Below are 21,181 nucleotides of genomic sequence, written 5' to 3' on the forward strand. Positions count from 1 at the left end.
AAACAGGGATGATAGTGTCCTCATGGGGTGTTTAAGAGGATGCATGTGGGCTCAGCACAATGCCTGGAACATGGCAAGAGCCTCATAAATGTTTACCTTTCTTGTTGCTATCATTCGTTCCATAAATATTTAGTGATTATTTACTGAGTGCCAGGCACTCTGGTATACGTTCAGCGTACATGGTGAGCAAAACAAGGCCCCGAACAAGGGCAGGGTTACAGGGAGAGCCAGGCTCTGAAAAAAAGGAGTAATATTCCTTACTAGCATTTGATAAAGGAAGACAGCTCAGACGGCGTGTGAGGACGGCAGGGAGGGTGTCCCTGAGGAAGAGATATTGGGCTGAGAACTGAAGCACATGTAGAAGTTGAGTGCTTCCAGGCAAAAGGAACAGCGTGTACAAATGCCCTGCAGACGGAGAAAGCCAAGCACACTTCAAGAGCTGAAAGCAGCTAGGTGAAGCTGGAAGCTAGATACTCATAACACTTACAGTTTAACCATAGAGCTGGGAGGAACTTTAGAGATCACAGTGTAACCCACCCCCTCATTTTATAGGTTTTCTAGACAAGACCAGAACATCAGTTCTCCTAACTCCACACTAAGTACTCTCTTTCTTTAGACGTTGCCCAGCTCCTGGAGGAAAAGATCCATGTTCTGAATAATGCAAAGCGGCAAATAATTTAAGAACATTACCATTTGGCTCTGAAGACATGGAATAAATTTCCACATTGCCACAGCCAGTTTACTATCCCAATGTATGTAGCCTCACGTTGCTATAAAGACAAGCCTGCGTTCCCTCGAGCACCACCTCAACCGGTAGCCAGGAAAGGCACATCCAGGAAAAACTAGGTGGCTTCCGAACCCCGAAAAAGTTGGTGCTGCATTTATTTTAAATCAGACCGTCAGTTATCTTCATCTTCGCAAGCTAGAGGACTCTGAAATATCTGTGGGATTTGTTGTGTGCTTTTCCTCTCTCTAGTGCTGGGAGGTTTGATGAGATACAACCTCAACATTTAGAACTAGGTAACAATAGCATTGTAGGTTTGAATATTTAACAGGCAATGAGGTTTTCATCACCTCCCATTGTTATAAGGTTTGCTAGCCCCACACATGACCTTTTGTTTACATAAAAAATATTTATGAAAACTCTGATACCTGGGGAGTATCTGTGCATAACTCTGCTTTTTATAAATATGTACACTTTGATGACTGTCTGTTACAGCCTCTTGGACTGAGTTCTTTAAAGAGAGAGAGAGAGAAGTTGCATTATATTCTCTGGGTTGTCACACTGTATTCTACATATGTTACTGAATAAGAAAGTGTTATAAAATAATGAAGTGTTTTTGTAAACTCCCTGGTAAACATCATCATGAATTATGATACACATTGTCTGGATTTCATATTGTAAGACTGCCACTTGATTCACAGTTAGGTTTATACATCTTGTCATGGAAACAGTTTTGGATTTCTTATTTTCTTTTCAGTTCCGATTTTCCTTATGCAAGTTTGCATCTTTTTTTTTTTTTTTTTTGCTTATTATTTTAGTTTGAATGCATTTGCTCTTGCTGTTTGATGCATCCTTCTTTTTCTTTCTTCTGTTTGTGCATGTATGTGTGCTCTTGATTCTCCTGTGGCTGGCCACACTCTGTGCATGCCCCATGCGACCACCCCCTCTCCAAAGTCAACAAATGCATGCATATCTTAGTGGGCTGCTACCAAATACAGACCCTGAAGGGAGCAAAACTCCCTCCCCATCTGAACCAGAGGCCAAAAAAGATACCAAAAAGGAATCCAAAAAAAGAAAAGATTGCAAAACCCAGGCAAATCCAGGGCCCAAAAGGTAAGAAGTTAACGCGTCTATTGGCTTGTGTTTTGCATTGTCTATGCCGTTCCCCCTGTCCACGCCATGACTTCCACCTTAGCAGACAACAAGCTTTGTGTATATCTGAAGTCTCTGTTCCTTTAAGGTTCTTCAAAGGTATACTTTAAAAGAAAATCATAGGCATGGGCAGAATACCATGTATTAGGACCGAATTTGAGTCAGGTGTTTAGTGACTCTTAGAACATTTTCATATTGAAAAAACTGAGCAGGGGCGCCTGGGTGGCGCAGTCGGTTAAGCGTCCGACTTCAGCCAGGTCACGATCTCGCGGTCCGTGAGTTCAAGCCCCGCATCAGGCTCTGGGCTGATGGCTCAGAGCCTGGAGCCTGTTTCCGATTCTGTGTCTCCCTCTCTCTCTGCCCCTTCCCCGTTCATGCTCTGTCTCTCTCTGTCCCAAAAATAAATAAACGTTGAAAAAAAAAAAAAACTAAAAAAAAAAAAAAAAACTGAGCAATGTGTAAACAGAATCGTGAATCAGATTGCTTTTTTAGTGGCATCTAGTTAAGGACCTGGTACCTTACCAAGTCATTCATAATAAGCAACCCGTGCTTTGTAATTTTGAAATTATGTTTAAGGAGCAAATAGAATGGGTTGTCATAAGACGGGTCTATACATTTATAGTAGCTACATCATTTTTAGCAAACCCTTCTCAGTTCCACATTGATCTTATGAAACAAAGCTATCTTTAGATAATGACTTATAATAACACAAAGCAAAACCTATCACCAAACGAATGGCTCTTAGTAGAATCACTTATAGAATGAGGTCACCTTGAAGCCACTTGCAAGTTCTAAAATTGTATTTATCCTCTTCTGTTTTCTTTGTCCTTTAGGGCTGCTCTCATTGTGAATTGATAAAAATGGCAAATTGGTGACTTTTTCCCCCTTTAAGCTAGACTTGCAGTTATTTCCAGTGTTATCCTTATGTCCTTCCTCACCTTCCCTATCCTCACCACAAATTAATATTGTCCTTTTAAAGTTTTGTTGTTGTGGTTTTGAAACTGATATTCTGACCTGGCATTACCAAGAGACACAAAGTTCATAAGCAGGTATGTTTTACGCTTTCAGTATGAATTTGTTCACTGGAATAATTCTAAGTCCTGAAATATATACAGTTCACCTGTAGGCAGAGTAAATGAAAATACCAGCTTCAGTTCCTAGAGAATGTGGCAGGCTGTCAATCAACATGTATCGGTCTGATAGGGAAGGTCAAAGAAAGCCCCGATTCCATGTGGACACCTGCTTTTCAAAGTTGCAGCATGTAAGGATGGAGGTGAAGTGAAGTTTCTGTTTGTGTTACCCTAACGAGAGTCAGATTGCAAAGCAATGGTAGCTTGCAGCCAGTGAGAAAGCACACAGAGAATGCTGCGTAGGTATCCTAAGAAGCCTCTCTGGGTGCTGTCCAAGGTGCTGAGTGATCGGCATTGAAACCGAAAGCAAACCGCCACACTTGATTGAGACTGCCCTGTGCCATGAAAAACTATCCAAAAGGATCTTGAATGGTACTTTGATGAGCTTATGTGTGTTCCAGGGTCTATGTGTATATTGCAGGTTTTGATGCAAATGAAATCATAGTATCAAATACCAGTCATGTAGCATTCTGCAGTTTATCCTTTTATACATTCCGTCTCATTCGCTGTAACATCTTCAGGTTATTTTTTACATCCATTTTGTGGAGGATGAAACTGCATGTCTACAAATTTAAGTGGCACACGCAGATATTCTTGAGTCCAAAGCTCTTCCTCTTTGCACTACATCAGCGTCGTGTGGAGGTTCTAAAGATCTGAGTTTGGAGTCTGTTCTGCATAAATCCAGAATTATCGTATCTTAATTCTGTGCCTCAGTTTTCTCATCTGCAAAATGAGCATGTAGTATCATAGCACCAGTAATATCCTGTCAAACTCTAAAATTATCTTCTATAGATTATAATAACAAATTAAATAAGCCACTGTCATATTCCATAAGTAAAGTTTAATTAAATTAAGGATAATTGCTGCCATTTAGTAAGTGCTTGCTCTATGCCAGGGACTGTGTGTAGTGCTGTTTAGATTTATTATCTCATCTTATCCTTATTACATCCCAGGGAAATATTACTATTTGTTTCATCTAGCAGATGAGTAGCAGATGAGGAGTTTGAGGCTCAGATAAGTTCAGTGACTTACTCTGTTGCAAATAAGTGTGTGATCCCAGTTCAAAAGACATAGTCTGACTTTGGAGCTTGCATTTGTGTCTGGTGTAAGATGCCAAATTCAGCCATTTGAGAGGAGTTTCAACATTTCCGGGCTGGATACTATCACAGTCATCTGAATTAACTAAAGAGTTTTCTAATTTTGTCCTAAAGATGTCCAAAATCAATATGGCTTACCTGGTAATTTTGGCCTTGTGAAGGAAGCCAGAGTGTATCTGGAGTTTTAGACCACGTAAGAGCAGAGTCTCCTCTGAGCATTAATGAACAACCTTTTGGTGTGGGGAAACCATTTTCCCAACTTTTTTTTTTTTTTAACCAGGATGAACACTATTTGCATGTGAAGGTTATCTATTCTTTGGCCCAGATTAAGAAGGCAGTCATGACTCATGGAAACAAATTGCCCTTTAATTGAATTTAACTGAACAATAGAAGCCATTCCTGTTGTCGTTTCACAAGCAGCTTTAGATTAGGTAAAATAGAGCTTTTTACATAATCATTAACTTTTTACCTATTAATAACTCAGCATACCCAGAGGTGGAGGGAGAGCCCTTTCCTGCTGCAGTTGGAAATCATTAATGGCCACTCATCTGCTGATGACTCAGGTTCTCCCACCTTCTCTGGAAACCTGAGCCACATCTTTGTGAAAAACTATGCCTATGTGAATCCGCAGCATCGAATCAAAAGTAGACACATCTGGTCAATCAGGAAGATCACTGCTACTTATAATTCCAGGCACTGGAAGATATGGAACCATCCACATGTTTGGCATCTTTTAGAATAGTGGTTCTTGACTTGATCCTTTATCCCAGGGGACATTTGACAATGTCTGGAGACATTTTAATTGTCACCTAGGGAAGGGGTGGTACTGTCGTCACCAGTGACTAGAGGCCAGGGATGTTTCTAAATATCTGACAATGCACAGGACAGCTCTCTGTAAACAAAGTCCAAAAAACCAAACTCCCAGATGATGGGCTTAAATTTCTCCTTTTTACTTGGGTCTTTTGTTTCTTTTACACGAACTTGTCCTGTGTCTAAAGGCATAAGAGTTGCCACCAGTGATTTTCACCTTGTGCCGTAGTTCTCACCCTGTAGTGTGCATATAAATCACACAGGGAGCTTGTTAACATGGAGAATACTAGATCCCATCCTGACATAATTTGATTCAGCAAGTCTTAGATGGAGTCAGGCTTCTGTACTTTTAATCATTTCCTCCCCAGGTAATTCTAAGGCATTTGTTCTTCAGATCTCACTTAGTTAAGGCCTTGATTGTCAAACTTGGCTATACCCTGAAATCACTTGGAGAGCCTAAAAAAGGCCGATGCCATAGCCCCACCCACAGAGGCTCTGATTTAATTAATCTGGGATGTGGCCGAAGTATCATGTTTTTAAAATCTCCCCTAGTGATTCTAATATGTAGCAACGTTTAAGAACTGCTGATTGAGGGAACATTAGTTTGGGCCGGCTCTTTAAAAAAAACAACCCTTGGGGCGCCTGGGTGGCGCAGTTGGTTAAGCGTCCAACTTCAGCCAGGTCACGATCTCGTGGTCCGTGAGTTTGAGCCCTGTGTCAGGCTCTGGGCTGATGGCTCAGAGCCTGGAGCCTGTTTCTGATTCTGTGTCTCCCTCTCTCTCTGCCCCTCCCCCGTTCATGCTCTGTCTCTCTCTGTCCCAAAAATAAATAAACGTTGAAAAAAAAATTAAAAAAAAAAACAACCCATTTTCTCAAAGAGAGAGGGAAAGAAAAAGAAAATGTGAGTATGTTCAGCTGGTTGCACTTGGCGATCATAAAACCCACAGATGTAAATCTCTATATCTTCTAATTTTTAAATCAGCTCCTAAGGTTGCAGTACTTAATTTTCACCATAATATTTTTAGTATTCTTTCTAGATGACATTTAGATTAGCATCACTTTGGTCACTGTCCCGCAGTGACAAGGCAATCAAACAGCTCCGATGATTGCAAGTTGCGTCAATGTTCCTTGGATCCCTTTATTATTGGGATTGGAAATTTTTCTCATTTACATTATTATTTAACATTTCTTGAATGCCAGTGCTGCTCTTCACATATGGCCTGTGTAGAAAGTACATTGTATCAGCAATTAACAAATCCATAATGCCAACCGCCCCAATCCAAAGTAAGCTGCATAGATTAATGAGTCTGCAAGCAGATGTAAGAGAGCACGAGTTCTAAAAATCTTTGAAAACATGTCCCAGGATTCTTTTGGGAGACGTGTCTGGAGCCACAGTGCTGCCTGTGTGCAGAGACTGTGTGATCCCTTGGGTTAGATCTGAAGTACTGAACAATCCGGTTAGCTCATTTTTCTCCTCTGTTGCCCCACCAGTGTCCCTAAGGCAGTGAGTAATTCCATCCATCCAGCTTCCCCAAGCAGAACCATGGGAGTTGTCCTTGCTTCCTCCTTCTCCCTCAGCACCTCACAAGGCTTCGGTTACTATGCCCTATCAATGCCTTTAGGTATCTCTTAAGCCCACCCACTTCTCCTTTTCTTCACTGCCACTACTGAGTTCAAGCATCTATCTTCTCTCCTGTGGACCACAGCAACACCATGTCCAGTGTTGGTCCCTCACTCCCAAGCCATGTTGCATAATGTTTTCTTTCATTCCTTTTTTGTGAATGCCTACCTGGAAGCAAATCCATAATTTTTGCACATGTAAATGTCTCTTTTTAGCTCCAATCTCACCTTTCTATCCCTTCCTCCCTCTGTCTGTCACACATGTACACTCCTTATGATATTATATCTAGTGCTTTTTAACTCTCTGTCCCCAAAGGAGGGAGAGAGGACTGTGTAGCAGGGATAGTTCTGTTTTACCGACCTCTGAATATGGCACTTGTGTAGCAGGCAGGCGTGGATGGGGGATGACAGTGGCCCCCACGTTATTGATATAATGTTACACACTTACACATGACATTAGTGTACTCAGATATATGTGGCTCGTCACCCTTCCAGTTTTGAGCAGGTGTTGGCCTTGCATGTAACTGAGTCATGCTCTCTAAATTCTAAAGCAGCAGCTTCACCAAGTGGAAGTACTTGTAAGAGAAGGGGTGGGAGGAAATCCAAACACATTTCAAGTAAAAGTCTGCACCCCAAGGAGGAATTCTTTTTAGATTATTCTAAATTCTAACCCATGTGACTCCATTCCTAAAGGAAAGTTTCCCCGTGAGAAGAGCAGATTTTCCAACTCAGACATAAAATCTTGTAAAATGTGTTGAATTAACTCCCATCAGAGCAATCTTTCTGTCCCCTGGCAAACCATCAAGTAATATGAATTTCCCTTCTAAAATTTCAGCGTGTGTCCTCATCCTATGTTCGATGAATTCACTGGAGCAAAAGCATATTTTCAGATGTCACATACTTTCCAGGGTGGGTGTGATACCAAAACGCCACACATGTTACTGGTCTGACCACTCAGAAGTCTATACATAGGGAGTTGAGGATAGAATCCAAAGCCTAATTGTCTATGTTTGTCTGGAAACAAAGAAACCCATCTCTTCTCTTATTCCTCAAAGAGAAAAATCTATGTGGTACCAATTTTGGAAATTGGTCCCTCTCTGGGGTAAGAAATACATGCTTTCCTCCAAAGCATATATTTTATATGACTTCTGTAGTCACTTCTTGGGTTCTCCCTTCATTCAGCACCTGGACCATCCCCTTAACTAGTGTCCTTGTGTCAATAGCATCCATGTTCTTTGAGATTTGATCGGTAGAGAGAGACTTCAATCACCCCCATATTTATAGAGAGCAAAGATACTTTCTGATATTTTTGGATTTTAGCTACATATTTAGAAAAACAGAAAACAAGTCAGAGAAGATCTCACTGATAAATTTTTGCCCCCTCCAACCCTTTTTTTAAAAATTAATAATACCCAACCTCAAGAAGCTTCAATGCCTTCAATTGTAAGGTTGTAGAAACTGCTTGTTATTGCTTCCTATCTTAGTCTTTGTGATACAAACACTTTGATATATTTGTTTTAGCAGCGTGTCTGAGCCCCAGGGCATCAGGGCATAATTAGAAGAGGGGCTTGGGCTGGAGGGAGAGGGGAGGAAAGGGAAAGGCTGGGATTTCATAATGAAGCAGTGACTATTGGATGTGAGAGTCCTAATTACAGTGTATAATTAACCTAGAGATTATACAAGCCATCCAGATGAGCAAGCAGGGATGTCTTGTTTTGAGATGATAATGCTTTGGTGTTATCTTGAATTTGTAGTTACTAGTCACTTGAAAGAGACAAAAGAAAATATTCCGCTCTTGGATTAAATTCAAAGGTATCATTCTAAAAGTTGTAAGGATAAAGAGTTGCTAGGGGAAATCCGTTTCAAAAGAGAGAGGTTAAGAGAGTGTTTTGGTCTACATGTTCTATTTAGGGAGCATTGCAAGAACCATCTAAGATACTCTGTCCCACTCTGGCCCTTTAAGCTCTCATGTTTCTGGGCTGGAACAATTTAGTAGCAAGTAGGATTCAGTTATCATGCTTGTTTAAGGACATTTTCAGGGATCCATAATGCGGTCTGCAGGCATGCATCCATTTGGAGAGAGAGAATATATCATGTTTACGGTGCCTGCACCAGCATATGTGGACATTTGCATTTGGAGAGAAAGTATATTCCCACTTCAGCTGGAGTTTTACCCCTTGTTGGTAGTGATTGGAGCTTAAAGCTGGCTGTATGCAGAGAAGTGGACCAGACCCTCTTCTGTCTTTTGAACCCATACATATTCTCTCACACCTGGGTTCTACACTTGATCACTAAACAGATGCAATACCAGAACACATCCGTTGCTGTAAGCTTTGAATGAATCTAGTCCTCTGACCTTCTTGAAAAGATAGCTCAGCTTCCAAACAAGGGTTTTGTGGCCGAGCTTTCAACACAATGTGGAGAACTGTACCAGCAGAGTGACAAGATGCTAGGAATCTGTGTGCTTACCTGGGTGTGGGGGGACAATTGAACGATCCAAGGAGATGAGGTCACTTTCACAAAACACGTTGCCGCTTGATTTTTTGACTGGATTCTTCACACCTAATTTCAAATCTCAAAATAAAACGTTTCACATGAAAAGCCTAGTTCTTAATCATATGAGATCCCTCCTATAAAAGTCATCCATTAACAAGGTCTAGCTCCGAAGCATTTGGGGAGAGGGAGAACAATGTGGATAACTAGTAACTTGAAAGACGGGTGGCTGGGTTGTGGTAGTTTCAGTCTGACAAAAAAAAAAAAAAGACACAACTCTAGATAAATTATTATTTGTGACATGGCTCAAGATGGGCGAGTGTGAGGAGAGTGAAGGTGACAGAACTGGTACTGACCACGGTGACAAGGACTTGAAGAGCAGCCGACGTGACATCTTTCCTGTCGTGCAGCCGAAAATGTCAACTTTGTGAAGGACAGTGAGAAAATGGTTTGCCGAAAACTTGAAAGGTGGATTCCGGAGATGCCCGTTGTGTCAGAAGTGATATAGTCTGTTGTGGCCAGAGAGACCTACTTCTGGTGGCAGTGGTGGCCTGCAGGTGGGACAGCTTCCTGTCCCTCATGGGGTTCCAAAAATGACTGCACTGGACCTGCACCTTGTCTCAAGTTTGCAGGGTCATGATATACTAGAAGTGAGTTGTTAGCCAGTGTGCAGTTAGGTGGACCCGGAGGCCCAGGACCACATTTCCTTGTCGCTGTGTGTGTGTGTGTGTGTGTGTGTGTGTGTGTGTGTGAGAGAGAGAGAGAGAGAGAGAGAGAGAGAGAGAGAGAGAGATTCTCAAGCTAGGTTCAAAGGCATCAAACAATTTTACTATGTGATGTGCATATCCCCTCCTTCTAGGAAAAAGGAGATAGTGCTTTATGAACTCACATCAGTATAAGTAATAAAAACTAAGTCTGGATCCTCTCCGTTTTTGAGGTGAAAACTGGAGTCAAGGAAGCTACAGAGGGGCGCCTGGGTGGCCCAGTCGGTGAAGCGTCCGACTTCGGCTCAGGTCATGATCTCGCGGTCCGTGAGTTCAAGCCCCGCGTCGGGCTCTGTGCTGACCGCTCGGAGCCTGGAACCTACTTCGGATTCTGTGTCTCCCTCTCTCTCTCCCCTCCCCCACTCACACTCAAAAATAAATAAACATTAAAAAAAAAAAGGAAGCTACGGAAAGGTAGGAAACAGGACAAAAGCGGTTCTCAACCCTTGACAGCACATTAGGATAACCTGGGGATGTCTACATCCCCCTGCAGGTGAATTGAATCAGAGTTTGAGGGTGAGACTGTCAAAGCTGTCACATGGTTCCAAAGTATAGGCAAAGATTAAGAACTACTGACCTGTGAGGACAGTCTGTCTGGTCAGGGCACAGCTGCCAGGGCGAGCCAATTCCACCTGTTTCTTCTATCTTTGCGTTATTTACTCAACATAAAGGTTCCAGAAAAGTGTGTCCAGTTGACTGAGCTTAGGTCACAGTCCAGCTTAGACACACAGTGTCCATAAGAGGAGGGGACTGGCTTGTGGGAAGGCCCTCAGTATATAAACAGCAGGAAACAGGACCCCAGTTTACTCTTCTCCCCAAGGGTACGCGCGGTGTGGGCAAGGTCATTCTTCCGAAGGACATTCAGGTGTTAAGAAGTGACAGTGGGTGCTAAGAAGCCAAAAACCAAGGAGGCAGGAAAGGCACCCTTCAGGACACAGAAGAATGGGAAATTCAGGGTTCCGAGACACATGTTCTGAGTAAAGACACATCTCAGCCTGGGATTTGCTCGTTTGGAATTTAAAATCCAGCTTTATCTCTCTTCTCTCATTCTTTGTGACTCCTTAAGTGTTAAAAGTATGGAGAAAGGAACACCATGCAGAGCCAGTTTTATGACAATTATAGAATCACCTCCAAATGTTTCCAGACAAGAAACACACACACACACACACACACACACACACACACACACACACACACACACAAGCAGGGCTTCTGAGAGACACCAATACAGTTCCTCTACTTATTTTGCAACCAGCACTGCCTGGGATGGCACTTTGAAATAGCACATACACCACTTCCAGAAGGGATCGTAGCTTTATAAGTGGACCCTCTTGCTTGGAGAAGATCTCTGGTTCCAGATTCACTCCAATCCAAAGGAATTGGGGAATCCTGAATCAAACCTACCCTTTCAACCACTGGAAGAGCCACCCACAAGATATTTTCTTGATCTAAAGCAGAGATTCTCGAAGTGGGCTCCTTGGACCAGCAGCATCAGAGAACTTGTTAGAAAACAAACTCTCAGCCCCATCCTCCAGGTAATCTGAGACATGCTCGGGTTTGAGGACCCCTACTCTAGGCAAAGTATTTTATTGCTTCTCTGAAAACAGTGTTCCCTAAAATATTGAGCCAGGATTTTCAGTTAGTAGCTCCATAGAAATCTGTGGGAAATTGGGTGGGGCAGAGGGGAAAGTGGGTGATGGGCATTGAGGAGGGCACTTGTTGGGATGAGCACTGGGTGTTGTATGGAAACCACTTTGACAAATTATACTAAAAAATCTTTTTAAATAAAAAAATAAGAAATTTGTGAGAAATCAAATTAGCTATGTCCTAGCTGAGGAGATTATAGGGAACCCATTACACTGATTTCTGGCCATGCTGAAAACAGCTGACCAATGTCTAGTTAATGTGTGTTTAGGGATTGGGTCCCTACTGTGCTCATGAACTCCTTAGATCATGTTATCTATGGAATATCTTATCTTGTCCTCCATCCTGGTTTAGGCATCTGCGCTTGTGTAGTCTTGGGAAGGCCTTGTTGTTTTGCATGGTTTCTATACTTCTTACTGGTCCGTACTACTGTCATATTGCCCAATGTTTTTTCCCTATAATTTATGCCTAATAAACACGGAGCTTGAGAGCAGTTTGGGGAGACTTCCCTTAGCCTCCCTCTCACCTCTCTTGACTTGTGGAGTCTTGAGTTACCCTTTCTGCTGTCCTTGGCTTTGCTGGACAAAGCCAAAAGCTGAACCCGCAATTGGTGACCCCAACGTGATAAGCCAAACCCACAACTGGTGACCCTGATGAAGCAAACCCATAGAAATCTAAGCCTGTATAATTCCCATTGACAAATTACAGGGAACAACAGAAAAGAAATTGGTACTTGACAGAATTTTCAAAAATAATGATATGAGGGGCACCTGGGTGGCTCAGTCAGTTGAGCAACTAACTCTTGATTTCGGCTCAGATCACGATCTCATGGTCCGTGAGTTTGAGCCCCTCCTGGGGCTCTGAGCTGGCAGTGTGGAGCCTGCTTGGGATTCTCTTTCTCTTTCTCTCTCCCCCTCTCTCTCTCTTTCTCTGCCCTCCCTCACGCTAGCTTGCTCTCAAAATAAATAAACTTTAAAAAATGCAGTGAAATTAAACAAACAAAAAAGGATATTTTTACTTTTCAACTGATAGAGTTACCACCTGTGATCTTTAATAAATTGTATTATTCCTGCCTGTCTCTTCCTCAGTTTGTAAAATAACATCGTCTGTCCCCAGTACCATTTCAGAGCAATTCTGGCAGTTACAAAGAAATTTGCATTCGATGTCAAAATCATGACTTTTTAAATCACCTATTTTTGTTGGTCAATTCTGTACTATTTACCTTACAGACATAAACTTAGTTGCATTCATTTTAAGTTAAAACTATTTGCACTGACATAGGCAATTAAGAAGCAAATTTTTTATGTTTATTTATTTATTTTAAGAGAGAGAGAGTGCAAATGGGGAAGGGGCAGAGAGAGAGAGAGAGAGAGAGAGAGAGAGAATCTCAAGCAGGCTCTGTGCTGACAGCCCCCGACACAGGGCTCGATCTCACGACGTGTGAAATCATGTCCTGAGCCAAAATCAAGAATCAGACACTTAATGGACTGAGCCACCCAAGGGCCCCAAGAAACAAATTTAAGGAAAGACTACAATAATTTTTTGTCATTTACTTTTTTAGAATAGTGAGATTAATAGTGTTGAGAAAGTAGTCGGAGGTTGTCAGGGAATTGGAAGCTGCTGATACCTTAAATAATCACAACTGTGAATCATCAGAACAAAAGGGAAAGAAACATAATTGAATTTTATGTTTGTAATAATACCCTTTGTAGTGAGGATTAACTGAGAAGGCCAGACACACCCTCAATGCTTAGTTTTTATCATCTCAAACACAAATCTAAAAGTTACTTTCTTATTGCCTAATAATTGCCTTAGAAGTCTTGCTGAGTGAGGAATGATTTTCTTCAGGAAGGTTTATCTCCTAAAAATAGCCACATGCGTCTCTGGGCTTCCCATGTTAAATGATTTCCATGCTTTTTCCCGTGATCTGTAAGCCCCTTTCTGATTTGTAAATTATATTTTAATAGCGTTTATCTCTGGGCTAATCCCTGCTAAGAAACAAAATTCCTAAAATGGCTCCCACTTTCCCAAATCGAGTATGTGCACACGCCAATCAGATAAACGTGTTCAGTGCATTAGCGAGTTGTATTTTGTGTAAACAAAATCTAAATAGAAAAACCACAGCTATAGAAAGTTGTAGATTATAAACATAAGAAGTTACTACACCAAAAAGCATCACCTATGTTTTGTGGAGGCCAATGAATTCATCCTGAGATGTAGCTACAGATTCACATATGGGCAGATTTACATATGGACATTTCATATGTAAAAAATTTTAAATAGGGGCACCTGACTGGCTCAGTCAATAGAGCATACGACTCTTGATCTTGGGGTTTTAGGTTCTCACCCTACATTGGGTGTAGATTACTGAAAAAAAATCTTGAAAAAAATTTAAATAAACTTTGTAAATTAACATTTAGGATTTATCTAGAAAACATGAAAATAGGGGCACCTGGGTGGCTCAGTTGGTTAAGCGTCCGACTTTAGCTCAGGTCACGGTCTCACGGTCCGTGAGTTTGAGCCCCGCGTCGGGCTCTGGGCTGATGGCTCAGAGCCTGGAGCCTGCTTCCGATTCTGTGTCTCCCTCTCTCTCTGTCCCTCCCCCATTCATGCTCTGTCTCCCTCTGTCTCAAAAATAAATAAACGTTAAAAAATTAAAAAAAAAAAAAAGAAAACATGAAAATAAAGACATATTCATATTTCAACATCCTACCTGATATTTACCATTTGGCCTTCTTCAGGGCAGTTCAGGGGAGTGTGAAGAAATGGATTTTATAGAATTTTACTGTTAAGGGGTGTTTTTAATAATGTGGGGGAGGGGAAGTTTTCTTGTTCTTTCTTTTTTTTTTTCCAAGTGGGGAATTTTTAGTATTTATAAAGAAGGGAAGCTGACCAATTAACCCCTAACAGGAGGTACATTGCTGTCATTTGCCAAGTCTTTTGTGCAGTCAGACTGGTCTAGTATACAGGATTTTCCCAACTTATGCTGGATCCTTGAGAAGACCTATAAATAAGACCATTTGTTTGGTCTCAAGATGACTTCCCATTTGCAAACTGAAGAATGTTCCAGTAGAAGTTTCATGGTGACACGCCAATCTGCAAACTGGCTCAGCCAGTAGTCACAACAAGTCACTACGGGATCTGGGAAGCTGAAGTCTTTGAATGGGTCAGATTATCCCACGTCTAATTTGGCACAGATAAATTTGGGCTATAAATATGCAGCTTCCTTTTGTATTTTCAACTTGAACAGTCCAAAGCAAATAGGAAAAATGTGTGGAAACCTGATGGCGATTTAGAAATATGAGAATACTGGGTTTAAACTGGAATTTACTTATATTTGCTAGGGTCCTTCTTGTTATTAAAATGACCAGTAGTTCACTAGCATGGAAACGCATCATATGTGGTTTGTTCTCTTTTCTCCCAGCTTTATTGAGATATTAACATATAACCTGTGTAAGTTTAAGGTATCTAATGTGTTGATCATATATATATGTGTGTGTGTGTGTGTATGTGTGTGTATATATATATGTGTGTGTGTGTGTATATATATATATATATATATATATAGTGAAATCACTATTATGACAAGGTTAATTAACACCTACATCCCCTCACATAATTATCATTTTTTAGTGTGGGCGATAACATTTAAGATCTCCTCTCTTAACAACCTTCAAGTATATAAATACAGTACCATTACTCATGTTATAGCTGGGAGTTTGTACCCTTTAGTTAACAGCTCCCTGTTTCTGCCAGCCCTTGGGCTCTGGCAACTACCATTCTATTCTGTATTCTTATGAGTATGACTTTTTCAGATTAGACATGTAAGTGAGAGCTTGAAGTTTCTGTCTTTCTCTGTCTGACTTATTTCACTTAGCGTAGTGCCTTCAAGTTCCATCCATGTCGTCTCAAAAGGTAGGATGTCCAGCGTAGTGCCTTCAAGTTCCATCCATGTCGTCTCAAAAGGTAGGATGTCCTTTCTTTTATGGCTGAATAATATTCCATCATATAAAAATAATTCCATCATGTATATATTTATCCATGAATTCCTTTATCCATTCTTTCATCAGTGGACGCTTCGGTTGTTTCCATATCTTGGCTGTTGTGAATAATGTTGCAATGAACACAGGGGTGCAGATGTGTCTTCAAGAAAGTAATTTCCTTTCCTTCAGGTATATACCCAGATGTGGAATTACCAAATCATGTGATAGTACTATTTTTAATTTTTTGAGGAACCTCAATACTGTTTTCCACCGTGGCCTCACCAGTTTACATTCCCACCAACAGTGCATAAGGGCTCCCTTTTCTCCACATCCTTGCCGACACTTGCTGTCTTTTCAATACTAGCCATTGTGAGGTGATATCGCATTGTGATTTTGATTTGCATCTCCCTGATGACGAGTGATGTTTTTATGTATCTTTTGACCATTTGTATGTCTCCTTTGGAAGACTGTTCAAGTCCATTTGTCTATTCAAGTCCTCTGCCCATTTTTTAATTGAATGATTTGCTTTTTCTATAGAATTTTATGACTTCTATATTTCTGTTGTCTATTATCAGATAGATGGTTTGGGAGTATATCCTCCCATTCCATAGGTTACCTTTATATTTTGCTGTCAGAAATTTTTTAGTTTAATGTAGCCCCACTTGTCTATTTTTGCTTTTGTTGCTTCTACTTTTAGTGTCGTATCCAAAAAAATTGTTGCCAAGGCCAATGTCAGAGAGCTTTTTCCCTATGCTTTCTTCTAGGATTTTTATGGGTTCAAGTCTTATGGTTAAGTCTTTAATCCATTTCGAGTTAATTTTTTGAGTGGTGCAACATAGGAGTCCAGTTTCATTCTTTTGCATGTGAATATCCAGTTTTCCCCAACATCATTCATTGAAGAGACTATTCTTTCCCATTGTTCATCTTTGGCTCCCCTGTCTAAAATATTAGTTGACCATACATGCAGGGATTACTTCTGGGTTCTCAGCTCTGTTCTCTTGGTCTGTGCATCTATTTTTATGCCAGTACCATATTGTTCTGATTATTAAAGCTTTGTAATAAACTTTTAAGTCAGGAATTGCAACGTCTCCAACTTTGTTCTTTATTAGGATTATTTTGGCTCTTTGGGTCTTTTGTGGTTCCATACACACTTTAGGATTGTTTTTTTCTATTTTTGTAAAAAAATGCCATTGGAATTTTGATAGGGATTGCGTTAAATCTGTAGATGGCTTGGGGTAGTTTGGACATTTTAACAATACTAATTTTTCCAATCCATGAATATAGGATATCTTTCCACTTATTTGTGTCTTTTTTAATTTCTTTCATCGATGTCTTTCACTTTCCCCAATGTCTTATAATTTGTTCTTCAGTTAATACATTAGTGCTTAAGAGAATCTGAACATCTGTAATATAAGCTAGATATTGAGTCACTTAGGAACATTTAACACCAAAAACGACAGATATTTACAAGGCACCTGTTTTTTCTAGAAGTTTGTGTGCGTAATTCAGGAGTCCCAAACCTAAGTGCCTACAAGAGAGATATTTAACACAATTGAGAGATGTGGACAGTTAACTGCCTGCCCCTGTTAAAAAGCTATTACTTGTTACTCACCAGTTAATGCCAGTTGTTCCAAATTTTCAAAAGAATTGTGTTGTAAAACTTTCCTAACTTTAAAAATTGCTGGCAAATTGGGGCACCTGGGTGGCTCAGTCGGTTAAGTGTCCAACTTCGGCTCAGGTCATGATCTCATGGTTCATGGGTTCGAGTCCTGCATCGAGCTCTGTGCTGACCATGTGCAGTCTGCTTGGGATTCTCTCTCTCTCTGTCTCTCCCTCTCTCTCTCTCTCCCCCTCTCCCATACTCTATATAAATAAATAAACTTTAAAACATGCTGGCAAATAGAATCTGTATGGGATTCTCTCTCTCTCTCTCTCTCTCTCTGCCCCTCTCCCATACTCTAAGTAAATAAATACACTTTTAAAAATGCTGGCAAATAGAGCCTGCTTGGGATTCTCGCTCTCTCGTGCGCGTGTGCTCTCTCTCTCTCTGCCCCCTCCCACACTCTAAATAAACAAACAAGCGAACAAACTTTAAAAAAATGCTGGCAAATAGTTCAAAAATCTTAAGAAGCTATGAGCCAAACAAAAGGTCTAGAAACTGGACTTTCTGGCCACCAGTTTATACATTTTACCACTTCACAATAAATGAGCGACAGTACTACAAATGTCTCCAAAAGATAACCCCAGCATACCCCATGCCCTTTAGTAGCCACCTCTGAAAAGCAGAACTTCTCCTAAGGTCACATCGATCATTGTAATTGTTCTTCTGAAGTGGACAGTTTCCTCCTGCTAGAGATGTGATTTGACGATGTCAGTGTATGAGGTTCCCGTCACTTCATGACATGTCTTCTTTCAGGCCTGATGGAATCGGAACTGTGACTGTTGAAGAGAAGGAACGTTTTGAAGAAATCAAAGAGAGACTCCGAGTTCTGTTGGAAAATCAGATTACACATTTTAGGTAAGGATCTGGGGTTGAGGGGTTAATTAAGAGCGTGAGACTGGGGTGGGGCAAATAAAGGGCTTGACTTTCTAAAACTGTTAACCTGTCAGTGACACATTGGATATTTAGAAATAACTGAATTGAGGGGCAGCTGGGTGGCTCAGTTGAGCATCTGACTCTTGGTTTAGGCTCAGGTCATGATCCCAGGGTTGTGGGATCAAGCCCCATGTCGGGAACATGGAGCCTGCTTGGGGTTCTCTCTCTCTCTCTCTCTCTCTCTCTCTCTTCCTCTGCACCTGTCCCCCACTCCCTTGTGCTCTCCATCCCTCTAAAAAAACAAAAAAAGGTAACTGAATGGAAATGAAAACCAATAGGACAGGGTTCTGCAATAGCCAGGAGACTTTGACATCTTCAGCTCATTCTACTTCCACTAAAAGAACAGAGCCCTCCTTTTGCAAGCTGACCCTGGTCATCAATCCATTTGTTACATCTCTGTTAAGAAGCTGAATGTGAAATTTCTACAAGGTTCCTAAACCCGTGAAAACTCCTGTGAATCAGATCGCATGAACAGGGAAGGAAGGCAGTGGGATCCATAGGAGAGTGTCCACCTTCTCTCTTGCCTCAGAAACAGGGCTAGCCGTCTACTAAGGGAAAGAAGGAAACTTAGATCTGCCTTGGCAGATTGACTCTACCCCGCGCCCTTGACACAGCGAGCAGGTCCAAGTTCAGCCTTGCACCACATAGCCCGCTTCTGCCTTGCAGCAAATTAGACATTTCTATCGCTGCACTGGTGCTTGTAGACTAGAGATCCTGAGATAGTAACTCAAAAATAGTAAGAACATTTATAATAATAAACTGATCCTTTTTCTTAAACATTTCCTAGGGGTCAAGATACAGGACTCACGGCTGGTTAGGCATTGACTCGATTTTTTATTCCCAGAACAACTTTGTGAGGTCGTTGTCACAGTCTCAAATAAAAAGTAAACCAAAGCTGAGAGAGTTAAGGAACTTGCCCCAGACCACTCAGCTGGACACACGCCTAGGAGATAGTTTGAGTTTAAGTAGCCTCTGCTGGTCCCTTGGTACCATGAGGAACAGTGGCTCAAAAGGCCTGTGACAGCCCCAAATAGTCAATGGAACTCTTAGGGGTACAGGACCTAGCTCTTTCTGTGCCATCAAAATCCTCTGGGATAAATTTTTATTGATTATTCGCTATATGCAAGATGTATTGCCAGTAACAAAAGACCCCATGACAATTAAAAACTGCAGTCAAAGAAGTACATCTAGCAAAAGCATGAATTTGCTCAAAATACACTCCTTCATTTCCTCTAGTAAAGCCTTTGGAGATTTGAGTAAATATGTTAGGATTTTAGCCTGTCTTAACTAATTTTTTTTTTTTTTTTACTCCTGGTCTCTATAATAATATATAAGGTCACATGTGAGCTAACAAATGGTTTTCCTTCACAATAGAAATCTAAACAGAGCCTTATGCCATCACTCTAAATATTCTTTTCTGCTGCAGACACTTGCAGAGTCCCTCTTTAGTCATTATTCACACATACACATATATACATTATATACACACATATATGGTGTGAATTCAGATTAACATAACACAACGTGACAAAATAAAAAGCATTTTCTGTTCCTCAGAAAGAGTTGCTATAGGAATCAAATTGCAGCATACTTCATGCTGAAATGTAATGTATTTGGGCAACCTGAAGAATGTTCTCTGTTTTTTAGGTATTGCTTTCCGTTCGGTCGACCTGAAGGGGCTTTAAAAGCTACTCTATCACTCTTGGAAAGGGTAAGAATGGAAGTAAAAGACAGATTACATATATATAGACGTGAACATGATTGTAATGAAATATTATGGCTGAATGACCTAGTTTGTCATTTTTCAAGGCTTCACTTACCATTCATCAAATACCAGAATAAACGTGGGGAAACTGCCAAAATTCTAGATATTTTATCTCCAGACTCCCAAATAGTTAGCATATATTGAAGATATGTTCCTGGCCCTTCCTTGATTCATAGATGGGTTTTGCCATCCTAACTGTGCATTACAACTCTGTGTTCTGTTTGGCGATGGCTCTCAATCAGTATTAAGTCACAAGGAGGCATTCACAGCTCGTTTTAAACTTGAGCTCTTTAAGAAACATAAATGAGTAACACATTTGGTTGAACCATCTTAATAATCTTTTATTTTCCCACCTAAAGGTTTTGATGAAAGATATTGTTACCCCCGTACCACAAGAGGAGGTAAAAACAGTCATCCGGAAATGTCTAGAGCAGGCTGCTTTAGTCAACTACTCCCGGCTCTCAGAATATGCTAAAATCGAAGGTAAGGCTCCCTTCTGCCCCCAGTTACTTCTTTAAATTTTGGTATGCCTCCCTGGGGAAGAGTCTGTCTTTTCTAATGGGCACCAGAAAACAGTGGTCCATCTGAATATGTTAAATTGAAACCTGAAAGCACTTGAAATATGAAAGCTTCCTTGGCTGCGGCCAAATAAGTGAATTAAGAACAGGGGCTCAGGCAGCAGTCTTTTGAGGGGAAGAATATGAATATAGGATGTTATCAGATAACGAAGGTCCTTTTGAGAGTCTGTGTCGGCACTAACTTTGCTCTGTGAGTAATGTTTTCCTAAGAAGAGGTTCTGTGGGACTGCTACCTTCTTTAAATAGAGGAAAACAAAGCACTTTGTTGTCCATTGTTGACAGCCTTGGAGGTAAAACTAGCATTGAACAAAACAACATCAAGATTTTTGCTTACTCTTTCTTGCCCCTTGAGAATATCTTGTCTTTGGGTAACATTTTCAAACCTGATGGCAGGTTGGTGTCCAGCTGTCTCTGATGGCTCCTGGTTTGCTTTAGATCTCATTCCTTCTTGTTGCTCCAGACCTAGGATGGTTGTTACCACTGCCCTCTCAAGTTTTAGGGAAGCAGGCACTGATGACCAAGTAATCACCCAAAAGGCACTTTGAGTAAACTCTACTTGAGAAGATATGGTTCTTTGGGACCTATTCATTTGCAAAGGTATTAATCACTTTTCATTGTTACCCTGTTGGCTGCTATAGGGTGATTTGAAAACCACACCCAACTTGACCAGTGGTGTAAGTGTATAAATGTGGAAGTTCTGTGTGCAAAACTCAGTGTGTCCGCATTCTGGAATCTGATGTTCTCTCACATGTGAAACACCTGACTAAAACCAGCAAATGCCCATTGTCTGCCTTCAGGACTTGACTGGGGGGGAAAAAAAAAGAC

At 41.0% G+C, this 21,181-nt stretch overlaps 1 protein-coding gene across 29 annotated transcripts in view; it reads left to right on the forward strand.

The window, feature by feature from the left end:
- CADPS (calcium dependent secretion activator) overlaps window positions 1-21,181 on the forward strand; it is a 481,928-nt gene that overhangs the window by 341,908 nt on the left and 118,839 nt on the right. For 15 of the 29 annotated variants that reach the window (XM_086697725.1, XM_086697722.1, XM_086697723.1 and 12 more), the window contains exons 14-16: window positions 17,834-17,935; window positions 19,661-19,724; window positions 20,138-20,261. In XM_086697725.1, coding sequence (XP_086553851.1) covers window positions 17,834-17,935; window positions 19,661-19,724; window positions 20,138-20,261 — 290 coding nt within the window. Of the gene's footprint in view, window positions 1-1,678; window positions 1,838-17,833; window positions 17,936-19,660; window positions 19,725-20,137; window positions 20,262-21,181 lie in introns of all 29 variants that reach the window. The other 14 variants (XM_086697709.1, XM_086697711.1, XM_086697714.1 and 11 more) reach the window with 1 other exon arrangement.

The sequence above is a fragment of the Puma concolor genome, chromosome A2 (genome assembly GCF_028749965.1).
Source record: "Puma concolor isolate L17-30 chromosome A2, mPumCon1.1.hap2, whole genome shotgun sequence".
In the NCBI taxonomy this organism is placed as follows: Eukaryota; Metazoa; Chordata; class Mammalia; order Carnivora; family Felidae; genus Puma; species Puma concolor.